Source organism: Typha angustifolia, chromosome 7 (assembly GCF_048772165.1).
Source record: "Typha angustifolia cultivar Huaian chromosome 7, ASM4877216v1, whole genome shotgun sequence".
NCBI classification, from domain to species: domain Eukaryota; kingdom Viridiplantae; phylum Streptophyta; class Magnoliopsida; order Poales; family Typhaceae; genus Typha; species Typha angustifolia.
In genome coordinates this window covers 5329733-5351277 of record NC_133245.1, presented here as the reverse complement: position 1 = coordinate 5351277, position 21545 = coordinate 5329733, and the positions used below count along the sequence as shown (strand labels likewise).

At 38.0% G+C, this 21545-nt stretch overlaps 2 protein-coding genes, 2 long non-coding RNA genes and 1 pseudogene across 6 annotated transcripts; all 5 read right to left on the bottom strand.

The window, feature by feature from the left end:
* Positions 1–360: 360 nt before the first annotated feature.
* LOC140763557 (protein GOS9-like) lies at positions 361–1515 on the bottom strand. Of its 2 annotated transcripts, none has more exons than XM_073101802.1 (3): positions 1398–1515; positions 1090–1281; positions 361–791 (listed from the first exon to the last, which is right to left on the bottom strand). In XM_073101802.1, exons 1-3 carry the CDS (start codon positions 1398–1400, stop codon positions 549–551), a joined length of 438 nt encoding a protein of 145 aa, XP_072957903.1. In that variant the 5' UTR covers positions 1401–1515; the 3' UTR covers positions 361–548. The 2 variants fall into 2 exon arrangements, with proteins under 2 accessions (XP_072957903.1, XP_072957904.1); XM_073101803.1 differs by having other exon boundaries at positions 1353–1435.
* Positions 1516–3818: 2303 nt separating this feature from the next.
* LOC140762176 (ferredoxin C 2, chloroplastic-like) lies at positions 3819–10832 on the bottom strand (annotated as a pseudogene).
* A 483-nt stretch (positions 10833–11315) lies between these two features.
* LOC140763549 (protein GOS9-like) lies at positions 11316–12470 on the bottom strand. 2 transcript variants are annotated; one of them, XM_073101791.1, is made up of 3 exons: positions 12353–12470; positions 12045–12236; positions 11316–11746 (listed from the first exon to the last, which is right to left on the bottom strand). In XM_073101791.1, the coding sequence occupies exons 1-3, from the start codon at positions 12353–12355 to the stop codon at positions 11504–11506; spliced, it is 438 nt and encodes a 145-aa protein (XP_072957892.1). In that variant the 5' UTR covers positions 12356–12470; the 3' UTR covers positions 11316–11503. The 2 variants fall into 2 exon arrangements, with proteins under 2 accessions (XP_072957892.1, XP_072957894.1); XM_073101793.1 differs by having other exon boundaries at positions 12308–12390.
* A 2286-nt stretch (positions 12471–14756) lies between these two features.
* Positions 14757–15393, bottom strand: LOC140763606 (uncharacterized). Its single transcript, XR_012104851.1, has 2 exons — positions 15347–15393; positions 14757–14967 (listed from the first exon to the last, which is right to left on the bottom strand). It is a non-coding gene; the product is annotated as an uncharacterized lncRNA (long non-coding RNA).
* A 2297-nt stretch (positions 15394–17690) lies between these two features.
* Positions 17691–20902, bottom strand: LOC140763607 (uncharacterized). The gene is made up of 4 exons (XR_012104852.1): positions 20616–20902; positions 20461–20520; positions 19799–19887; positions 17691–18007 (listed from the first exon to the last, which is right to left on the bottom strand). It is a non-coding gene; the product is annotated as an uncharacterized lncRNA (long non-coding RNA).
* Positions 20903–21545: the final 643 nt, after the last annotated feature.

Genomic DNA, 21545 nt, shown 5'->3' with positions numbered 1-21545 from the left:
GGAAAACCTTAGGACGTAGAGAAGTGAATGAGATGGTGTGGGCTATATTGGGATGCTGCGCAAGACAAAGAAGATGGCGGAGGAGGAAGTCGGCTCTCAACCATAATTATGATATCTTCTAAAATGCAGTGGCAATTATGATATATTGAAAGCTTTTAGTGGTATTTATGTAACAATTTTAACTCTCTTTTTTTGCATAAATAGTTAAAGAGGCTCGTGTTGTATCCGAGTTCTCAAGCGAGATCCATAATTTAATTAGAGCATTATTTAGTACTCATTGATGATTAATTATCATCAATATTGATATTCGAGAACAAAAAAAATCCATGTCACAAACTCAATAATAGAAAACGCCATTAATTTCTTAAACATCACACTCCATAATTTTATTGATAAGGACAACAACAAACAAGTATGAGGTCTCCTTATTTAGTTATTGCATACACACCAAAGGATGTAATCTATGATGACAATATCCCAATTTATTATAGAAGCCAGACAAGTGGAGACCCTCCCTCTTATGAAGCAACATATGATAGTGAAGCTAATTAGTAATTTGGGCCCAAGTAAACTCCAATTGCATCAAGAAGTGCACCAGATCGCCCAAAGAAGCCTACAATCTTACCCTCTTCCAGAGGAACAGAGAAATGAGTACCCTCTTCTACACCATAGGGTCCATAAGTACTGCTAAAATTGGTGCCAAAAGTAAGCGATCGAACCACATTTATGCTCTGTAAATCACCATAGTAGCCTGATATTGATGTAAGAAACTCCCCTTCTTGCAGAGCTATCTGTTAAAAGAGACAAGCAGTGAAACGAAAGCAATATTAGAAACAAAAGGGATTAAAAGTAAGGTGCTTAATTATTGTAAAAACCATTTAGATCTCAGTGACAATTTATTATAGATGAAGATATCTGGGTTCCATAAGAACTTTCGCTGAATAAGACGAAGTGAAGGAATAGCACTGCATTTCATGTTACGTTGTAGGAAAATAAAGCATTATTTCGTCCAAAGTTCAAGAAACAACATATACAGACGAACTGAAGAGTAGAGCTAGCAAATATGACAGTTGATAGATATGCACGTACCTCAGTGAGCCCTCCTCCATTGCCACCATACTGAGGAGTCCATTTAGTGCTCCCGTCGCTCTCGTACAAGATCTGGATGGCATCAATAGCAGCTCCATGGCGTACTCTGATAGCCACCACCCTCGTGGCAGCTCCCATATCAAACAGATAACCACCATCTCCTCCCCACTTGCCCACCTTCACGATTCCAGCCTGCATGAATAATCAAGCTTTGAGATATATATATATATATATATGATCATGAAAACAAGATGGATAACTACTGGAAAGGTATCGATTTAAGTAGCTAGATGGCATATTTTATTCACCATATCTTCAGAAGCGTAGTTTGTTAAGACACTTGCTCTCTAATTACGTGATTGAACGAATGGTGCATGGTGGTGTATTTATATGAACCGAGAGGAATAGCAGATCGGATAGTCCCACTTGGTGAGAAGTTTATGAGCACGAGGGTTATTATGGAAAACTATGTCCTTTTGAACGTAGTGTTGGACGAGTGGGTTATTCCAGTGAGATCTGGCCCTAAACAAACGGCTATGTTTAGCATACGAGTTAACTATAAAACATGGTTTCTGAAAAGTAAAGCTAATGCTTGGTTTCGTTCATTAACAGGGGATGTTTGGTGAACTGCTTGAGTTAATTAGATTATCCAACGAGCATCCCACGTTATCCATTCCGCCCTCTGTTAACATGCGGATAATACTTATCTATAAAAAAAGTGGATATTACTTTAGATTACCAACAACTCCCACCTTGTGACAATCGACATGTGACAGTATTCATTATCGACATAATTTACACTGTTATGTGGCCCATTTTCTCAAACCAAACGCCTGTTTGAGCTTCTTCTTTCTTTCTTTCTTTCTCAGTAGAAGCATATCTTAAAAATTAGTTTTAAACTTAAGGAAACTTTATTGGCGTCCGAATAGGACAAGTGGAATTTGGATAGCATGCACAAGGCAACGAAGAAATGTTCAGGATCAGGAATGGTTTTGAGAATTCTTTTGATGACTTATTCTAGCGCGGATTAAGAATGTTCCTAATATCTATTTAAGGAGCTAAAAGTCAGAAGTTGAATAAGATCTATTCCTATTGGAAGAAAGATGCTTAGTCTAATAAGGAGGACAAAGATATTGTGAATTAATCACATGCCTTTGGATGCCTTGGAAGCCTTTTAGAAAACCATTTGAGATATCTTTCCACATAAATCATATGAGCTTCACTCAGGAAGAGGGGAGATTACTTTTGGCCGAGATCTACTACTTCACTAGATCTACAGTGTGATGATCTTGGAAGTTTCACAACTGTTCATCTACGTCATCGTCTTAAGAGAGTATTAAGATGCAAGCTTTTTTACTATACGAGTTCGAGCGGAGTTAAACAATCTAGTGCAAGGAGAGTAGTTTATCACTAAGTCCAGTGATGGAAAATAACTTCAATCATTAGCTGTAGGTGTCGAGCGGTCGGACAGACTATAAGTGTATATTGTATCTATATTTGTTTGTATATTAGTTTTAATCCTTTTATTAGAGGATTCGGAGTTTTTTTTTTATTTTTACTTTTGATTTATAGGAGTTCTCTACCTAAAATAATCTTGTGGGTGTTTGCGTAATTTATTTGATTTTCTATCAGCTGATTAATATTGCTCTTCCACTGAATTTAATTATGTTGACTTAAGAAGTCCCTTATCCTAATTCCATCTGTCCCTAAATTTTTTCAGTCTCAATTATTGGTATTTGACCAAAGCAGTCCTAATTCTATCTCTCTCTCTCTCTACATTATCTACCAGCAATATATCTTTTTAATTTATCCGGTTGCAAATGATACTTTTTAAGCGTTGACATTATTCCTAGGATAAAATTCTAACTCATGATTGTGATAATGATTCACATCTAATGTAACACGCCAACTGCGTCAATGTGTTCTTTTCGAGTCAACGAGGTGGTGATGTGTTTTTAACAAAAGAGATCCATTTAGATATTAAATTAGAGGGGCATTGACTTGGTCTAGTATTTTAATTTCTAAGGAGACCTAATTTGATCAAAACTCTTATCAATCATAATCGTATGTTTGGTTGTACTAATGATACCACTAACTGTTTATATGAGAGAACAACTAGAGTCTATTTATATAAAGAAATTGATTCTAGTTAGTAGGAAGAAAATAATATTTACAGAGCAAGGAATTCTCTTTAGTTATAATATTTAAAAAGAGTTGAATGATGATTGTGTAAAAGCCCATATATTTAGTACTTATTGATATTTAGTGACCATTAAAACTATGCAATAGCCATCGAAGGCAAAATAAATACTATTAAATATGCAACACTTTGATTGCGAAGAAGGCTCACTTAATCTCTTTCAATAATTCTTCCTATATAACTAAATATGAGCACCCATAGATCTGCCACCCAGTCACAGTCTTCAGGGGCATAGGATATCATCTTTGATGACAACATCCCCAATTGTAAAGAAACTAGACATGTTGAGACCCATAGAAGAAACTATGTATGATGCTGAAGCTAATTTATTTGGGTCCAAAGTAAACTCTATTGTAATATAATTTCTTTTAACGGTCAGTTAGCATATCAAAAAGTTAAATTAACTATAAACACAAAATGAACTTGATACTCTCAAGAAAATAAGAGGTTTTTAATGCAGACTTCATCAGTTCACAGAATAATCATGCTTCTGAAGAAAGCCAGGAGATGATAATTATGAGATATGATGTTCAGTATATGCATCTTTGAACATATTGTTTCCAGTTCCGTTGATATGACAAAAAGTACAGCATTCCATGTATGAAATTGGATACAGAAAGACAAAAAGAAAAGAGACGGCTCTGAACATATCCTATTTGTCTTCAATTACACAGACGGGCGGTTTGATATGCAAATCATTCATCACCCATGGCCAGCTCCAGTTTATAATCATCCCTTTCCTGCAGATTAGATAGATCATGGCTCAATTATGACTTTTAAAAATATGCTTCTGAAAAAATAAGTAATGCTACAACAATCACAGTAATGTTCATATCTTTATGCATGATATGCAAAAGAATCTCACAAGCAGCTATCTGGAATGACACAAAACTTGTGACCACATGAGTAAAATATGATCGACTCTAAACATAATAACACTGATGAAATCAACGGAAGATAAGTTACTCATTCAAAAAGTTAGATTTTCAGATTGTGAGGGAATTTTGAGGTACCACAATCTCAAGATGTTTTGAGCATTTAGCAGCATAAGAAATTTATTGCCCTTTTTTAATCTAGTATCATCTCATATTTTTCACATATGAAACACAAAATACTCACAATCGGTCCTCGTGCAAAATATCTTCCAAATTGGAGCCAATATACCTGCAGAAAGTGAAAATATCATGTCATAAGTGGTACACTGGTGTTGGCATAGCATAGTGAGCTATTCTTAGTTCAAGTATATCTAGGGAATTTCTCTAATTCCATGATTGCCTCTTAAAGTGTGCTACCTCATCCTCATCTTGAGTTTCAACTTCAGTATCAGAAGATGGGAAGCCAACACATAACAATGCATAACCCTGAAAAGAATGTCAAAGCAATTTTGTCTTAATCTTTAAGATGTTTCAATCTTCTGAGACATACTACAGGTGCGGAAAAATGTTTATAATACCATAAAAAAAGGATAATGAAGAGCATAACCTAATAGAAAAGATCAAAGTTAATGTCCTGCACACTTCAATAACTCTAGCAATGCGGATTATAACAGAGGAAAACTACAGAAAAGGTAATGAAGTTGAAATAGTGAGAATATTAACTAAAATGACATTCTATAGGTACCTGGATAGGGCCTTATGTATTAGCGTAAGCGTAAATCAGTAAATTCTCGTTTTTAAAATCAACACCTAAAATCTCAATGTGTCATGTCAGCTGTCAGGAAACTTGTTTCAATCGTAGGATCAAGTCCAGGTCTTCATATCGCTTGTTATGGATTCCCAACAAGGTGAAAAACTGAAAAATAACCTAGAACAATAATACTGATACAGGTAATTACATATCTTCCTTTTTCTTGGAATTTTCATAACTAAAAATGAAAGATTTGTGGTCCTCTAAAATAATATCCCAATAATACCTGGGGTAATAGACATACAATGGAAAGAGAAAACGAATTGCTTACATATTCTTCTATGGCAAATGTAATAAATGAAGTGAATTTTCTGATTTTCTGGATAAGAAACCAAGATAAAACTTAGAAGACTATACTTTCCTCATAACTTTAAGATTTTACAATGGGGTAGTAGGTAACAACTAACAACTTTCGGGGGGAGCTTTTAATTTTTCAAATGCTCATGCTATTATAATTTTAAGACAACATCCACATTAAAGCTTTAATGTTGCACCTATACTTCTATTTTAAGCACGAAAATATCATCCAAGACACAGGATTGTTAGTGAATTTGGTATGTGAACTTCAAAAATGTCGAAGCCTAATTTCTCTACCTCTTATGAAAGGCTAAACAGGTAATTTGCTACATGTTTACTTGCAGTTCTTCATGTATTCATCACCTCATACAGTTTCATCCATTGGCCTAAGGTATAACTAAGAGGGTCATGAGTCAAAATGAATCTCAAATAACAATTTTCTTTTTTTTTCCTTAAGCAGCGGCCCATTTATATATGAAACATCCACTTCCAAAAATTCAAGTGTTCTTCACGTGGAGCATGTCCACGTGATTCCCACGTGATTTGTCAGTGAAATAATATCACCAAGTATCTGAATAAGTCAAGAAATACCATAATAATCCAACAAATAATCCAGAATTATAATATCACAGGCCTCAGCAAGCCTCTAGGAATACAAGTCCATCACAAATTTATTAACATAAATACCCTCGCAGGGGCTAAGTCCAACTGAAATAATAGAATAAACAAATGCTAAAAATAAGGAATGAATCTGCTAATCCTCGATGTCCGCATCTTCTATAATCATCTTTGAAATATTTCCACCAAAAATGACGATGAGCACGGGGCCCAGAAAGTAAAATCTGATAATAATCTAAGAATATTACATGATAAATAAAAATGCAACTTATAACATGTCAGGGAAAAATATACATTATGACTTTTAATAGCTTTCATCATTATAGCTCATTTTACATAGAAATCCACACAGGAGTCGAGTCACAATAATATATCTCACAAAGCACCATAAAAATCGAGGGGGACTAGTCAACTAGCGGTATTATCGCCCATACATGCCTGGTGACGCTGCATATGATCGGTTGTCTGTAGCCATCAGACTAAGGACCCCAGTTGTAGGCCCATCAACATCGTTCTAGTAATCATCGCACAGAGCGAAATCATCACATACGGCTGATAAGAGCACACAGCTCAATAGACGCCCTGACCCTACGTCCACGGGTACCTCTAGAACTACAATCCCTACCTCTCAATCATCTTTTCTAATATCATACTAGTCAAGTCTCCAACTAGGGCAGTGTAATCACTTGAATGCTCCACTAGCTACCGACCTCAAGTGTGGGCCGCTAATATACTCAAGTGTGGGCCGCTAATATAATACTATATAATATACACTCTACCCCTAACCCCGGGGTTGAGTGGGTAAAAGGGCACTACCTAATTGGGACTTGACTAATAGTGATACGTGCACGTGGTGCCATGAACTCTAATATTTATTTAACATAATCATCACAAATAACAGATATTATAAACAAGCATAGAGTCTATCATACATGTGCATTAAGTGATAAATAATACAAGTAAGAATTGACATGTAATTAAATGCAAATATGAAATGTCATATAAGTTTCACAAGTAAGAAAACGACATTTAATTATCACAGGTAAGAAATGACATAAACATGCATTTTTCAAAGACTATAATAGAATTCTACTCGCCTGAGTTATTTCTGGAATCAGTCTTACTCTCCTAATCAGTCGGCTCTTCTTGATTTTCGCGATCCTTCCCGCACAATAATGGATCTAATAATTTATAAATAAAATAAACATAAGATTAATGGACTTATAGACTAACTATCTGGTTGTATGAATTTAAGTTTGATTTTCTAGGTCCGAAATATTATTTGTCTTAATTTAAAAAAATAACGGTCATTTAGAGTCGTTTACAATGTAAGTGTCGAAGATAAATGAAAAGACTAATGAATTCAAATATCTAATTTAATTATGTATAAATCCTAATTTTATAAATAACATGGTTAAGAAAGTTTAATTAATTACAATTTATGTAGCTAACAGAATTTTTTTTAAAAATAACAGACTAAATAAATAAATTAGTCTTAGGGTTATAAGGCCCAAGAAATTAGGTGAGAGAGAGAGAGAGAGTGGGCTGCAGACCTACCTGCAGCCCACTGGACTAGAGACAGTGGACTGGGCTTAAGAGCCCAGTCCAACAGAATGAGGAGGTGGGCTGCGGGCCTACCGCAGCCCACCAGGTTCTAATGTGTTCTGGACTGGCTCAAGGGCCCAGTCTAGCAGGGTGATATGGTGGACTGGGCTCTGGAGCCAGTCCAATAGAGTGATATGGTGGACTGGGCTCTGGAGCCTAGTCCAATAGAGTGAAGAGGTGGGCTGCGGTAGGGTGGACTGGGCTTTAGAGCCCAGTCCACCTAGGCCTTAGAGAAACTGAGGACCTGGGCTGCAGCGCAGCCCACGCCACAGCCCAGAGAGAGAGAGAGAGAGAGCAGTGGGGGTGGGGTTGGCCCAACCCCAACTTCTCCTCGATTCCTTGCCAGAGAAGAAGAAATAGAGGAGAGGGGTGTTGCTGCCGGTGATCCTCGTCACCGGTAGCCCCCGGCTCCGGCAACTCCTCCCTAAGTTGACTAGGTCGACTTGGGCGTAGGAGTGGTCAGAACCTCCAGCTAGTGCGACCGGAGGGTGAGAGTTGAGGAACTCCATGGCCGATGGCCATGGAGTTTTCAACTCAGTGCTAGGTGGGCTCGAAGCCCTCTTCTCGGGTATCTACCTCTTCTAAGTGAAGAAGTGGGTCAGCCGAGGTTGACGAGTGAGGCCACCACCACCGGTGGTGGCCGTTTGTGTCAAAGAAACCCGGCGGTGGGAGGCGACATGGCATTGCCTCCCTCGTGTCCCGTGGGTACCCAATTTGGGTACCCACAGCAAGGGGGTGAAGCGGGGAAACTTCCCGGACCAGTGGGTGGTCGACCCGAGGTCGTCGGTCGGCGAATTTCTCCAGCAAAAGCAAACGAAAATAAAATCCTAATTACGCATGATTAACTAGGCTATTTTCAAATTGAACTAAAGAGAGGATGAAGGCTAACCTGAGGATCGAGGTGAGGGGGTTTTAGTTGATTGCCGGTGCTCTGGTGACTTGCTACCCACAACGAGGACTTCGGCGGCTCGGGAGAGAAAAGAGAGAAGAGAAGAGCGAAGAAGAGGAAGTTGCGAAAGAAAAGAAACTCGAGGGGAAGGAGTGGGGATTAAATAGAGAACAGGTGGAGAGGGCAACGGAGTGGAGTTAACTCCACTCCGGCGCACTCCTCTCCCACCTCTCGCAACTGACTGTGAGAGGTGGGGGAAGGGGGAAGAAAGAGTCAGCGCACGCGCAAATTTTTTTTTTTTTTTAACAGGTGTTACAATATATTTATGTCCATGTTGATAACGAACACATAATTGAGATAAACTTGGAGGTCAGAATATAGGTCTTAAGGCATAGAATGAGAATGCCAAGAGAGCCTAATTGTTATTATTAAGGACAATCTTTAGAGCAACTAACACAATGAAATAAGTGAAATGAACCTTGGATCTTAGTTCCGCAGATATTCCAAGAGCCTTAGGTTGTCTAATTTGTCCAGATTTAATTCGGACTGAACAGCTGGTACAGCAACCTGATCAGGAAAAGATAACTGATAGTAATGCATCTAGTTGTAATTACAGATAAGAGGAAAAAAAATAAGTGGATCAAAACTTAAAGAGATGCAAATTACGAAGCACATACAATAGTATGCATGATGCATCATCTTGTTTTTCCTAGTGCATTAGTAGGAACTTCTGACCCCTCACTAGGTTACATCAAACAAGGATGAATTTTAGCTAAACAGACACTAAGAGAGTCACACCTATTTTAAATTGAATTTCTTAGGTAAATTAGAAAAGATTAAGCATAACTGCTTACGATGATAATATACTGATACTATCATGGCATCATGAAGATGGACTTGTTTCTTTAAAAAGGTGGAACACTTGCTAAATTTCTATGATTATGCTCTGAGGCAAGCTCCACAAATTGTGAGTAATTTGATCTGAGGTATCCATATTGGACAGAATGCAAAAGCAAGAAAGGAGTGAAGACAATAGGGAAGGAATGCTCATTGAAAGCAGGCATTGAGCATAGGGGAAATCACAGAGCTACTTGTTTAGAAGTGGATGACATCCAAACACGATTCACAGAGGAGTAGTACCATGGCGGCAGGCAAAGGGAAGGGATATGTTCTCGGATTCGTTTATAGGATGTATTGATCCTGCGGATCGACAAGCAGAAGCAGTAGTAGGTGAAAGAGAATATGAAAAGGAAATGATTGTGTTACTTCATTGCTATAAATATACATAAATATACCTCAGGTACGATGAATTGATGAATGACTCCACGTTGACGGCCGTGGACAGTGACCCGGTGAACAGGGACTAAGCATAATGTGGCAGTGGGTTGGGCGACCTGCTGCACCTCTGACGACGCATTGACCTCCAAATTCCTCCTGCCGCTTGATTAACGTCCATGACGGCAGAAAGGTGATGCGGGAAAGGAGTGATAGTAGTTGCATATAGGGAGGATTTGGAGACCCATGGTCATTTTTACACACTGTTTCAATTTTCACAGCTGACAGTCAAATGCTATCCTCTCCTGGCTCTTCAGAATAACAGGGAAAAAGAAGTAATGCAAGCAGCTACATTAAACCATCTCCGAGAACATAGAAAAGGTAAAGAAATAAATGATTCAATACTTCCTCTAAGAAAAAAAATTAGAAACAACAGACAGAGAATGTCAAGACAGGAGTTTAAGAAAATAGTAATAGCCAATAAGGCAATAAGAGATATCAACAACAACAACAAAGAAATGAGACAACAGTATATGAGCGACATATATAAACAGCCATCCAAGTACTAACAGGTAGATAGGTGCATGCGAAAAATAAACTCATAACAAATGCAATAAAACCCTCGTCTAATAGGAAGTCAACACAGCACCAGACTCTGACTAGTCGACTTGTACATACTACAGACTACTCTAGCTATCTAACAACTCAAATAAATATTGGATCCACATGTAGTGATACAAAACCATAATCACAGCAACACCATTAACTATAATCAACAAATAGCCAACATAAAATCATAACAGTTGAAAAGGGCGACCCACTATCGTCCTACTTATTCATCCTGATCTCCCAAGTATTATCCGGGCTGCTGAACGACAAGGTGGACAAGAGAGAGTTTAAGAGGATTCAAGGTTGGAGATGTTCACCTATCCTATTTACTCTATGGGGGCATCCTGTTTATCATAGCCGAGACTGCGACCAACAATGCTCGCCCGATCTTGATTGCTTAGACCACTATGGTAAGATCACCAACCAGAATGTAATGTTCAATAAGTTAGAACTTTACCTTCCTAACAGCTGCTAGGAGGAGATTAGAGTGTAGCTCAGCAAGGTGTTAGGATTAAAGGTGGTTGTTATACCTTTTCGCTACCTTAGTGTGCTCATCTCAGACATGTGGGTGAAAGTCAGAGAGGACCAACATATGGTAGAGCAAACTAAGAGAAAGCTCACTAGTTGGAAGAAAAGTTTGCTGTCCCAAGCAAGGAGGCTCATGCTTGTGAACTCCACCTTGATGGGGGAAAACCTTAGGACGTAGAGAAGTGAATGAGATGGTGTGGGCTATATTGGGATGCTGCGCAAGACAAAGAAGATGGCGGAGGAGGAAGTCGGCTCTCAACCATAATTATGATATCTTCTAAAATGCAGTGGCAATTATGATATATTGAAAGCTTTTAGTGGTATTTATGTAACAATTTTAACTCTCTTTTTTTGCATAAATAGTTAAAGAGGCTCGTGTTGTATCCGAGTTCTCAAGCGAGATCCATAATTTAATTAGAGCATTATTTAGTACTCATTGATGATTAATTATCATCAATATTGATATTCGAGAACAAAAAAAATCCATGTCACAAACTCAATAATAGAAAACGCCATTAATTTCTTAAACATCACACTCCATAATTTTATTGATAAGGACAACAACAAACAAGTATGAGGTCTCCTTATTTAGTTATTGCATACACACCAAAGGATGTAATCTATGATGACAATATCCCAATTTATTATAGAAGCCAGACAAGTGGAGACCCTCCCTCTTATGAAGCAACATATGATAGTGAAGCTAATTAGTAATTTGGGCCCAAGTAAACTCCAATTGCATCAAGAAGTGCACCAGATCGCCCAAAGAAGCCTACAATCTTACCCTCTTCCAGAGGAACAGAGAAATGAGTACCCTCTTCTACACCATAGGGTCCATAAGTACTGCTAAAATTGGTGCCAAAAGTAAGCGATCGAACCACATTTATGCTCTGTAAATCACCATAGTAGCCTGATATTGATGTAAGAAACTCCCCTTCTTGCAGAGCTATCTGTTAAAAGAGACAAGCAGTGAAACGAAAGCAATATTAGAAACAAAAGGGATTAAAAGTAAGGTGCTTAATTATTGTAAAAACCATTTAGATCTCAGTGACAATTTATTATAGATGAAGATATCTGGGTTCCATAAGAACTTTCGCTGAATAAGACGAAGTGAAGGAATAGCACTGCATTTCATGTTACGTTGTAGGAAAATAAAGCATTATTTCGTCCAAAGTTCAAGAAACAACATATACAGACGAACTGAAGAGTAGAGCTAGCAAATATGACAGTTGATAGATATGCACGTACCTCAGTGAGCTCTCCTCCATTGCCACCATACTGAGGAGTCCATTTAGTGCTCCCGTCGCTCTCGTACAAGATCTGGATGGCATCAATAGCAGCTCCATGGCGTACTCTGATAGCCACCACCCTCGTGGCAGCTCCCATATCAAACAGATAACCACCATCTCCTCCCCACTTGCCCACCTTCACGATTCCAGCCTGCATGAATAATCAAGCTTTGAGATATATATATATATATATATGATCATGAAAACAAGATGGATAACTACTGGAAAGGTATCGATTTAAGTAGCTAGATGGCATATTTTATTCACCATATCTTCAGAAGCGTAGTTTGTTAAGACACTTGCTCTCTAATTACGTGATTGAACGAATGGTGCATGGTGGTGTATTTATATGAACCGAGAGGAATAGCAGATCGGATAGTCCCACTTGGTGAGAAGTTTATGAGCACGAGGGTTATTATGGAAAACTATGTCCTTTTGAACGTAGTGTTGGACGAGTGGGTTATTCCAGTGAGATCTGGCCCTAAACAAACGGCTATGTTTAGCATACGAGTTAACTATAAAACATGGTTTCTGAAAAGTAAAGCTAATGCTTGGTTTCGTTCATTAACAGGGGATGTTTGGTGAACTGCTTGAGTTAATTAGATTATCCAACGAGCATCCCACGTTATCCATTCCGCCCTCTGTTAACATGCGGATAATACTTATCTATAAAAAAAGTGGATATTACTTTAGATTACCAACAACTCCCACCTTGTGACAATCGACATGTGACAGTATTCATTATCGACATAATTTACACTGTTATGTGGCCCATTTTCTCAAACCAAACGCCTGTTTGAGCTTCTTCTTTCTTTCTTTCTTTCTCAGTAGAAGCATATCTTAAAAATTAGTTTTAAACTTAAGGAAACTTTATTGGCGTCCGAATAGGACAAGTGGAATTTGGATAGCATGCACAAGGCAACGAAGAAATGTTCAGGATCAGGAATGGTTTTGAGAATTCTTTTGATGACTTATTCTAGCGCGGATTAAGAATGTTCCTAATATCTATTTAAGGAGCTAAAAGTCAGAAGTTGAATAAGATCTATTCCTATTGGAAGAAAGATGCTTAGTCTAATAAGGAGGACAAAGATATTGTGAATTAATCACATGCCTTTGGATGCCTTGGAAGCCTTTTAGAAAACCATTTGAGATATCTTTCCACATAAATCATATGAGCTTCACTCAGGAAGAGGGGAGATTACTTTTGGCCGAGATCTACAGTGTGATGATCTTGGAAGTTTCACAACTGTTCATCTACGTCATCGTCTTAAGAGAGTATTAAGATGCAAGCTTTTTTACTATACGAGTTCGAGCGGAGTTAAACAATCTAGTGCAAGGAGAGTAGTTTATCACTAAGTCCAGTGATGGAAAATAACTTCAATCATTAGCTGTAGGTGTCGAGCGGTCGGACAGACTATAAGTGTATATTGTATCTATATTTGTTTGTATATTAGTTTTAATCCTTTTATTAGAGGATTCGGAGTTTTTTTTTTATTTTTACTTTTGATTTATAGGAGTTCTCTACCTAAAATAATCTTGTGGGTGTTTGCGTAATTTATTTGATTTTCTATCAGCTGATTAATATTGCTCTTCCACTGAATTTAATTATGTTGACTTAAGAAGTCCCTTATCCTAATTCCATCTGTCCCTAAATTTTTTCAGTCTCAATTATTGGTATTTGACCAAAGCAGTCCTAATTCTATCTCTCTCTCTCTCTACATTATCTACCAGCAATATATCTTTTTAATTTATCCGGTTGCAAATGATACTTTTTAAGCGTTGACATTATTCCTAGGATAAAATTCTAACTCATGATTGTGATAATGATTCACATCTAATGTAACACGCCAACTGCGTCAATGTGTTCTTTTCGAGTCAACGAGGTGGTGATGTGTTTTTAACAAAAGAGATCCATTTAGATATTAAATTAGAGGGGCATTGACTTGGTCTAGTATTTTAATTTCTAAGGAGACCTAATTTGATCAAAACTCTTATCAATCATAATCGTATGTTTGGTTGTACTAATGATACCACTAACTGTTTATATGAGAGAACAACTAGAGTCTATTTATATAAAGAAATTGATTCTAGTTAGTAGGAAGAAAATAATATTTACAGAGCAAGGAATTCTCTTTAGTTATAATATTTAAAAAGAGTTGAATGATGATTGTGTAAAAGCCCATATATTTAGTACTTATTGATATTTAGTGACCATTAAAACTATGCAATAGCCATCGAAGGCAAAATAAATACTATTAAATATGCAACACTTTGATTGCGAAGAAGGCTCACTTAATCTCTTTCAATAATTCTTCCTATATAACTAAATATGAGCACCCATAGATCTGCCACCCAGTCACAGTCTTCAGGGGCATAGGATATCATCTTTGATGACAACATCCCAAATTGTAAAGAAACTAGACATGTTGAGACCCATAGAAGAAACTATGTATGATGCTGAAGCTAATTTATTTGGGTCCAAAGTAAACTCTATTGTAATATAATTTCTTTTAACGGTCAGTTAGCATATCAAAAAGTTAAATTAACTATAAACACAAAATGAACTTGATACTCTCAAGAAAATAAGAGGTTTTTAATGCAGACTTCATCAGTTCACAGAATAATCATGCTTCTGAAGAAAGCCAGGAGATGATAATTATGAGATATGATGTTCAGTATATGCATCTTTGAACATATTGTTTCCAGTTCCGTTGATATGACAAAAAGTACAGCATTCCATGTATGAAATTGGATACAGAAAGACAAAAAGAAAAGAGACGGCTCTGAACATATCCTATTTGTCTTCAATTACACAGACGGGCGGTTTGATATGCAAATCATTCATCACCCATGGCCAGCTCCAGTTTATAATCATCCCTTTCCTGCAGATTAGATAGATCATGGCTCAATTATGACTTTTAAAAATATGCTTCTGAAAAAATAAGTAATGCTGCAACTATCACAGTAATGTTCATATCTTTATGCATGATATGCAAAAGAATCTCACAAGCAGCTATCTGGAATGACACAAAACTTGTGGCCACACGAGTAAAATATGATCGACTCTAAACATAATAACACTGATGAAATCAACGGAAGATAAGTTACTCATTCAAAAAGTTAGATTTTCATATTGTGAGGGAATTTTGAGGTACCACAATCTCAAGATGTTTTGAGCATTTAGCAGCATAAGAAATTTATTGCCCTTTTTTAATCTAGTATCATCTCATATTTTTCACATATGAAACACAAAATACTCACAATCGGTCCTCGTGCAAAATATCTTCCAAATTGGAGCCAATATACCTGCAGAAAGTGAAAATATCATGTCATAAGTGGTACACTGGTGTTGGCATAGCATAGTGAGCTGTTCTTAGTTCAAGTATATCTAGGGAATTTCTCTAATTCCATGATTGCCTCTTAAAGTGTGCTACCTCATCCTCATCTTGAGTTTCAACTTCAGTATCAGAAGATGGAAGCCAACACATAACAATGCATAACCCTGAAAAGAATGTCAAAGCAATTTTGTCTTAATCTTTAAGATGTTTCAATCTTCTGAGACATACTACAGGTGCGGAAAAATGTTTATAATACCATAAAAAAAGGATAATGAAGAGCATAACCTAATAGAAAAGATCAAAGTTAATGTCCTGCACACTTCAATAACTCTAGCAATGCGGATTATAACAGAGGAAAACTACAGAAAAGGTAATGAAGTTGAAATAGTGAGAATATTAACTAAAATGACATTCTATAGGTACCTGGATAGGGCCTTATGTATTAGCATAAGCATAAATCAGTAAATTCTCGTTTTTAAAATCAACGCCTAAAATCTCAATGTGTCATGTCAGCTGTCAGGAAACTTGTTTCAATCTTAGGATCAAGTCCAGGTCTCCATATCGCGAGTTATGGATTCCCAACAAGGTGAAAAACTGAAAACTAACCTAGATCAATATACTGATACAGGTAATTACATATCTTCCTTTTTCTTGGAATTTTCATAACTAAAAATGAAAGATTTGTGGTCCTCTAAAATAATATCCCAATAATACCTGGGGTAATAGACATACAATGGAAAGAGAAAACGAATTGCTTACATATTCTTCTATGGCAAATGTAATAAATGAAGTGAATTTTCTGATTTTCTGGATAAGAAACCAAGATAAAACTTAGAAGACTATACTTTCCTCATAACTTTAAGATTTTACAATGGGGTAGTAGGTAACAACTAACAACTTTCGGGGGGAGCTTTTAATTTTTCAAATGCTCATGCTATTATAATTTTAAGACAACATCCACATTAAAGCTTTAATGTTGCACCTATACTTCTATTTTAAGCACGAAAATATCATCCAAGACACAGGATTGTTAGTGAATTTGGTATGTGAACTTCAAAAATGTCGAAGCCTAATTTCTCTACCTCTTATGAAAGGCTAAACAGGTAATTTGCTACATGTTTACTTGCAGTTCTTCATGTATTCATCACCTCATACAGTTTCATCCATTGGCCTAAGGTATAACTAAGAGGGTCATGAGTCAAAATGAATCTCAAATAACAATTTTCTTTTTTTTTCCTTAAGCAGCGGCCCATTTATATATGAAACATCCACTTCCAAAAATTCAAGTGTTCTTCACGTGGAGCATGTCCACGTGATTCCCACGTGATTTGTCAGTGAAATAATATCACCAAGTATCTGAATAAGTCAAGAAATACCATAATAATCCAACAAATAATCCAGAATTATAATATCACAGGCCTCAGCAAGCCTCTAGGAATACAAGTCCATCACAAATTTATTAACATAAATACCCTCGCAGGGGCTAAGTCCAACTGAAATAATAGAATAAACAAATGCTAAAAATAAGGAATGAATCTGCTAATCCTCGATGTCCGCATCTTCTATAATCATCTTTGAAATATTTCCACCAAAAATGACGATGAGCACGGGGCCCAGAAAGTAAAATCTGATAATAATCTAAGAATATTACATGATAAATAAAAATGCAACTTATAACATGTCAGGGAAAAATATACATTATGACTTTTAATAGCTTTCATCATTATAGCTCATTTTACATAGAAATCCACACAGGAGTCGAGTCACAATAATATATCTCACAAAGCACCATAAAAATCGAGGGGGACTAGTCAACTAGCGGTATTATCGCCCATACATGCCTGGTGACGCTGCATATGATCGGTTGTCTGTAGCCATCAGACTAAGGACCCCAGTTGTAGGCCCATCAACATCGTTCTAGTAATCATCGCACAGAGCGAAATCATCACATACGGCTGATAAGAGCACACAGCTCAATAGACGCCCTGACCCTACGTCCACGGGTACCTCTAGAACTACAATCCCTACCTCTCAATCATCTTTTCTAATATCATACTAGTCAAGTCTCCAACTAGGGCAGTGTAATCACTTGAATGCTCCACTAGCTACCGACCTCAAGTGTGGGCCGCTAATATACTCAAGTGTGGGCCGCTAATATAATACTATATAATATACACTCTACCCCTAACCCCGGGGTTGAGTGGGTAAAAGGGCACTACCTAATTGGGACTTGACTAATAGTGATACGTGCACGTGGTGCCATGAACTCTAATATTTATTTAACATAATCATCACAAATAACAGATATTATAAACAAGCATAGAGTCTATCATACATGTGCATTAAGTGATAAATAATACAAGTAAGAATTGACATGTAATTAAATGCAAATATGAAATGTCATATAAGTTTCACAAGTAAGAAAACGACATTTAATTATCACAGGTAAGAAATGACATAAACATGCATTTTTCAAAGACTATAATAGAATTCTACTCGCCTGAGTTATTTCTGGAATCAGTCTTACTCTCCTAATCAGTCGGCTCTTCTTGATTTTCGCGATCCTTCCCGCACAATAATGGATCTAATAATTTATAAATAAAATAAACATAAGATTAATGGACTTATAGACTAACTATCTGGTTGTATGAATTTAAGTTTGATTTTCTAGGTCCGAAATATTATTTGTCTTAATTTAAAAAAATAACGGTCATTTAGAGTCGTTTACAATGTAAGTGTCGAAGATAAATGAAAAGACTAATGAATTCAAATATCTAATTTAATTATGTATAAATCCTAATTTTATAAATAACATGGTTAAGAAAGTTTAATTAATTACAATTTATGTAGCTAACAGAATTTTTTTTAAAAATAACAGACTAAATAAATAAATTAGTCTTAGGGTTATAAGGCCCAAGAAATTAGGTGAGAGAGAGAGAGAGAGTGGGCTGCAGACCTACCTGCAGCCCACTGGACTAGAGACAGTGGACTGGGCTTAAGAGCCCAGTCCAACAGAATGAGGAGGTGGGCTGCGGGCCTACCGCAGCCCACCAGGTTCTAATGTGTTCTGGACTGGCTCAAGGGCCCAGTCTAGCAGGGTGATATGGTGGACTGGGCTCTGGAGCCAGTCCAATAGAGTGATATGGTGGACTGGGCTCTGGAGCCTAGTCCAATAGAGTGAAGAGGTGGGCTGCGGTAGGGTGGACTGGGCTTTAGAGCCCAGTCCACCTAGGCCTTAGAGAAACTGAGGACCTGGGCTGCAGCGCAGCCCACGCCACAGCCCAGAGAGAGAGAGAGAGAGAGCAGTGGGGGTGGGGTTGGCCCAACCCCAACTTCTCCTCGATTCCTTGCCAGAGAAGAAGAAATAGAGGAGAGGGGTGTTGCTGCCGGTGATCCTCGTCACCGGTAGCCCCCGGCTCCGGCAACTCCTCCCTAAGTTGACTAGGTCGACTTGGGCGTAGGAGTGGTCAGAACCTCCAGCTAGTGCGACCGGAGGGTGAGAGTTGAGGAACTCCATGGCCGATGGCCATGGAGTTTTCAACTCAGTGCTAGGTGGGCTCGAAGCCCTCTTCTCGGGTATCTACCTCTTCTAAGTGAAGAAGTGGGTCAGCCGAGGTTGACGAGTGAGGCCACCACCACCGGTGGTGGCCGTTTGTGTCAAAGAAACCCGGCGGTGGGAGGCGACATGGCATTGCCTCCCTCGTGTCCCGTGGGTACCCAATTTGGGTACCCACAGCAAGGGGGTGAAGCGGGGAAACTTCCCGGACCAGTGGGTGGTCGACCCGAGGTCGTCGGTCGGCGAATTTCTCCAGCAAAAGCAAACGAAAATAAAATCCTAATTACGCATGATTAACTAGGCTATTTTCAAATTGAACTAAAGAGAGGATGAAGGCTAACCTGAGGATCGAGGTGAGGGGGTTTTAGTTGATTGCCGGTGCTCTGGTGACTTGCTACCCACAACGAGGACTTCGGCGGCTCGGGAGAGAAAAGAGAGAAGAGAAGAGCGAAGAAGAGGAAGTTGCGAAAGAAAAGAAACTCGAGGGGAAGGAGTGGGGATTAAATAGAGAACAGGTGGAGAGGGCAACGGAGTGGAGTTAACTCCACTCCGGCGCACTCCTCTCCCACCTCTCGCAACTGACTGTGAGAGGTGGGGGAAGGGGGAAGAAAGAGTCAGCGCACGCGCAAATTTTTTTTTTTTTTTAACAGGTGTTACAATATATTTATGTCCATGTTGATAACGAACACATAATTGAGATAAACTTGGAGGTCAGAATATAGGTCTTAAGGCATAGAATGAGAATGCCAAGAGAGCCTAATTGTTATTATTAAGGACAATCTTTAGAGCAACTAACACAATGAAATAAGTGAAATGAACCTTGGATCTTAGTTCCGCAGATATTCCAAGAGCCTTAGGTTGTCTAATTTGTCCAGATTTAATTCGGACTGAACAGCTGGTACAGCAACCTGATCAGGAAAAGATAACTGATAGTAATGCATCTAGTTGTAATTACAGATAAGAGGAAAAAAAATAAGTGGATCAAAACTTAAAGAGATGCAAATTACGAAGCACATACAATAGTATGCATGATGCATCATCTTGTTTTTCCTAGTGCATTAGTAGGAACTTCTGACCCCTCACTAGGTTACATCAAACAAGGATGAATTTTAGCTAAACAGACACTAAGAGAGTCACACCTATTTTAAATTGAATTTCTTAGGTAAATTAGAAAAGATTAAGCATAACTGCTTACGATGATAATATACTGATACTATCATGGCATCATGAAGATGGACTTGTTTCTTTAAAAAGGTGGAACACTTGCTAAATTTCTATGATTATGCTCTGAGGCAAGCTCCACAAATTGTGAGTAATTTGATCTGAGGTATCCATATTGGACAGAATGCAAAAGCAAGAAAGGAGTGAAGACAATAGGGAAGGAATGCTCATTGAAAGCAGGCATTGAGCATAGGGGAAATCACAGAGCTACTTGTTTAGAAGTGGATGACATCCAAACACGATTCACAGAGGAGTAGTACCATGGCGGCAGGCAAAGGGAAGGGATATGTTCTCGGATTCGTTTATAGGATGTATTGATCCTGCGGATCGACAAGCAGAAGCAGTAGTAGGTGAAAGAGAATATGAAAAGGAAATGATTGTGTTACTTCATTGCTATAAATATACATAAATATACCTCAGGTACGATGAATTGATGAATGACTCCACGTTGACGGCCGTGGACAGTGACCCGGTGAACAGGGACTAAGCATAATGTGGCAGTGGGTTGGGCGACCTGCTGCACCTCTGACGACGCATTGACCTCCAAATTCCTCCTGCCGCTTGATTAACGTCCATGACGGCAGAAAGGTGATGCGGGAAAGGAGTGATAGTAGTTGCATATAGGGAGGATTTGGAGACCCATGGTCATTTTTACACACTGTTTCAATTTTCACAGCTGACAGTCAAATGCTATCCTCTCCTGGCTCTTCAGAATAACAGGGAAAAAGAAGTAATGCAAGCAGCTACATTAAACCATCTCCGAGAACATAGAAAAGGTAAAGAAATAAATGATTCAATACTTCCTCTAAGAAAAAAAATTAGAAACAACAGACAGAGAATGTCAAGACAGGAGTTTAAGAAAATAGTAATAGCCAATAAGGCAATAAGAGATATCAACAACAACAACAAAGAAATGAGACAACAGTATATGAGCGACATATATAAACAGCCATCCAAGTACTAACAGGTAGATAGGTGCATGCGAAAAATAAACTCATAACAAATGCAATAAAACCCTCGTCTAATAGGAAGTCAACACAGCACCAGACTCTGACTAGTCGACTTGTACATACTACAGACTACTCTAGCTATCTAACAACTCAAATAAATATTGGATCCACATGTAGTGATACAAAACCATAATCACAGCAACACCATTAACTATAATCAACAAATAGCCAACATAAAATCATAACAGTTGAAAAGGGCGACCCACTATCGTCCTACTTATTCATCCTGATCTCCCAAGTATTATCCGGGCTGCTGAACGACAAGGTGGACAAGAGAGAGTTTAAGAGGATTCAAGGTTGGAGATGTTCACCTATCCTATTTACTCTATGGGGGC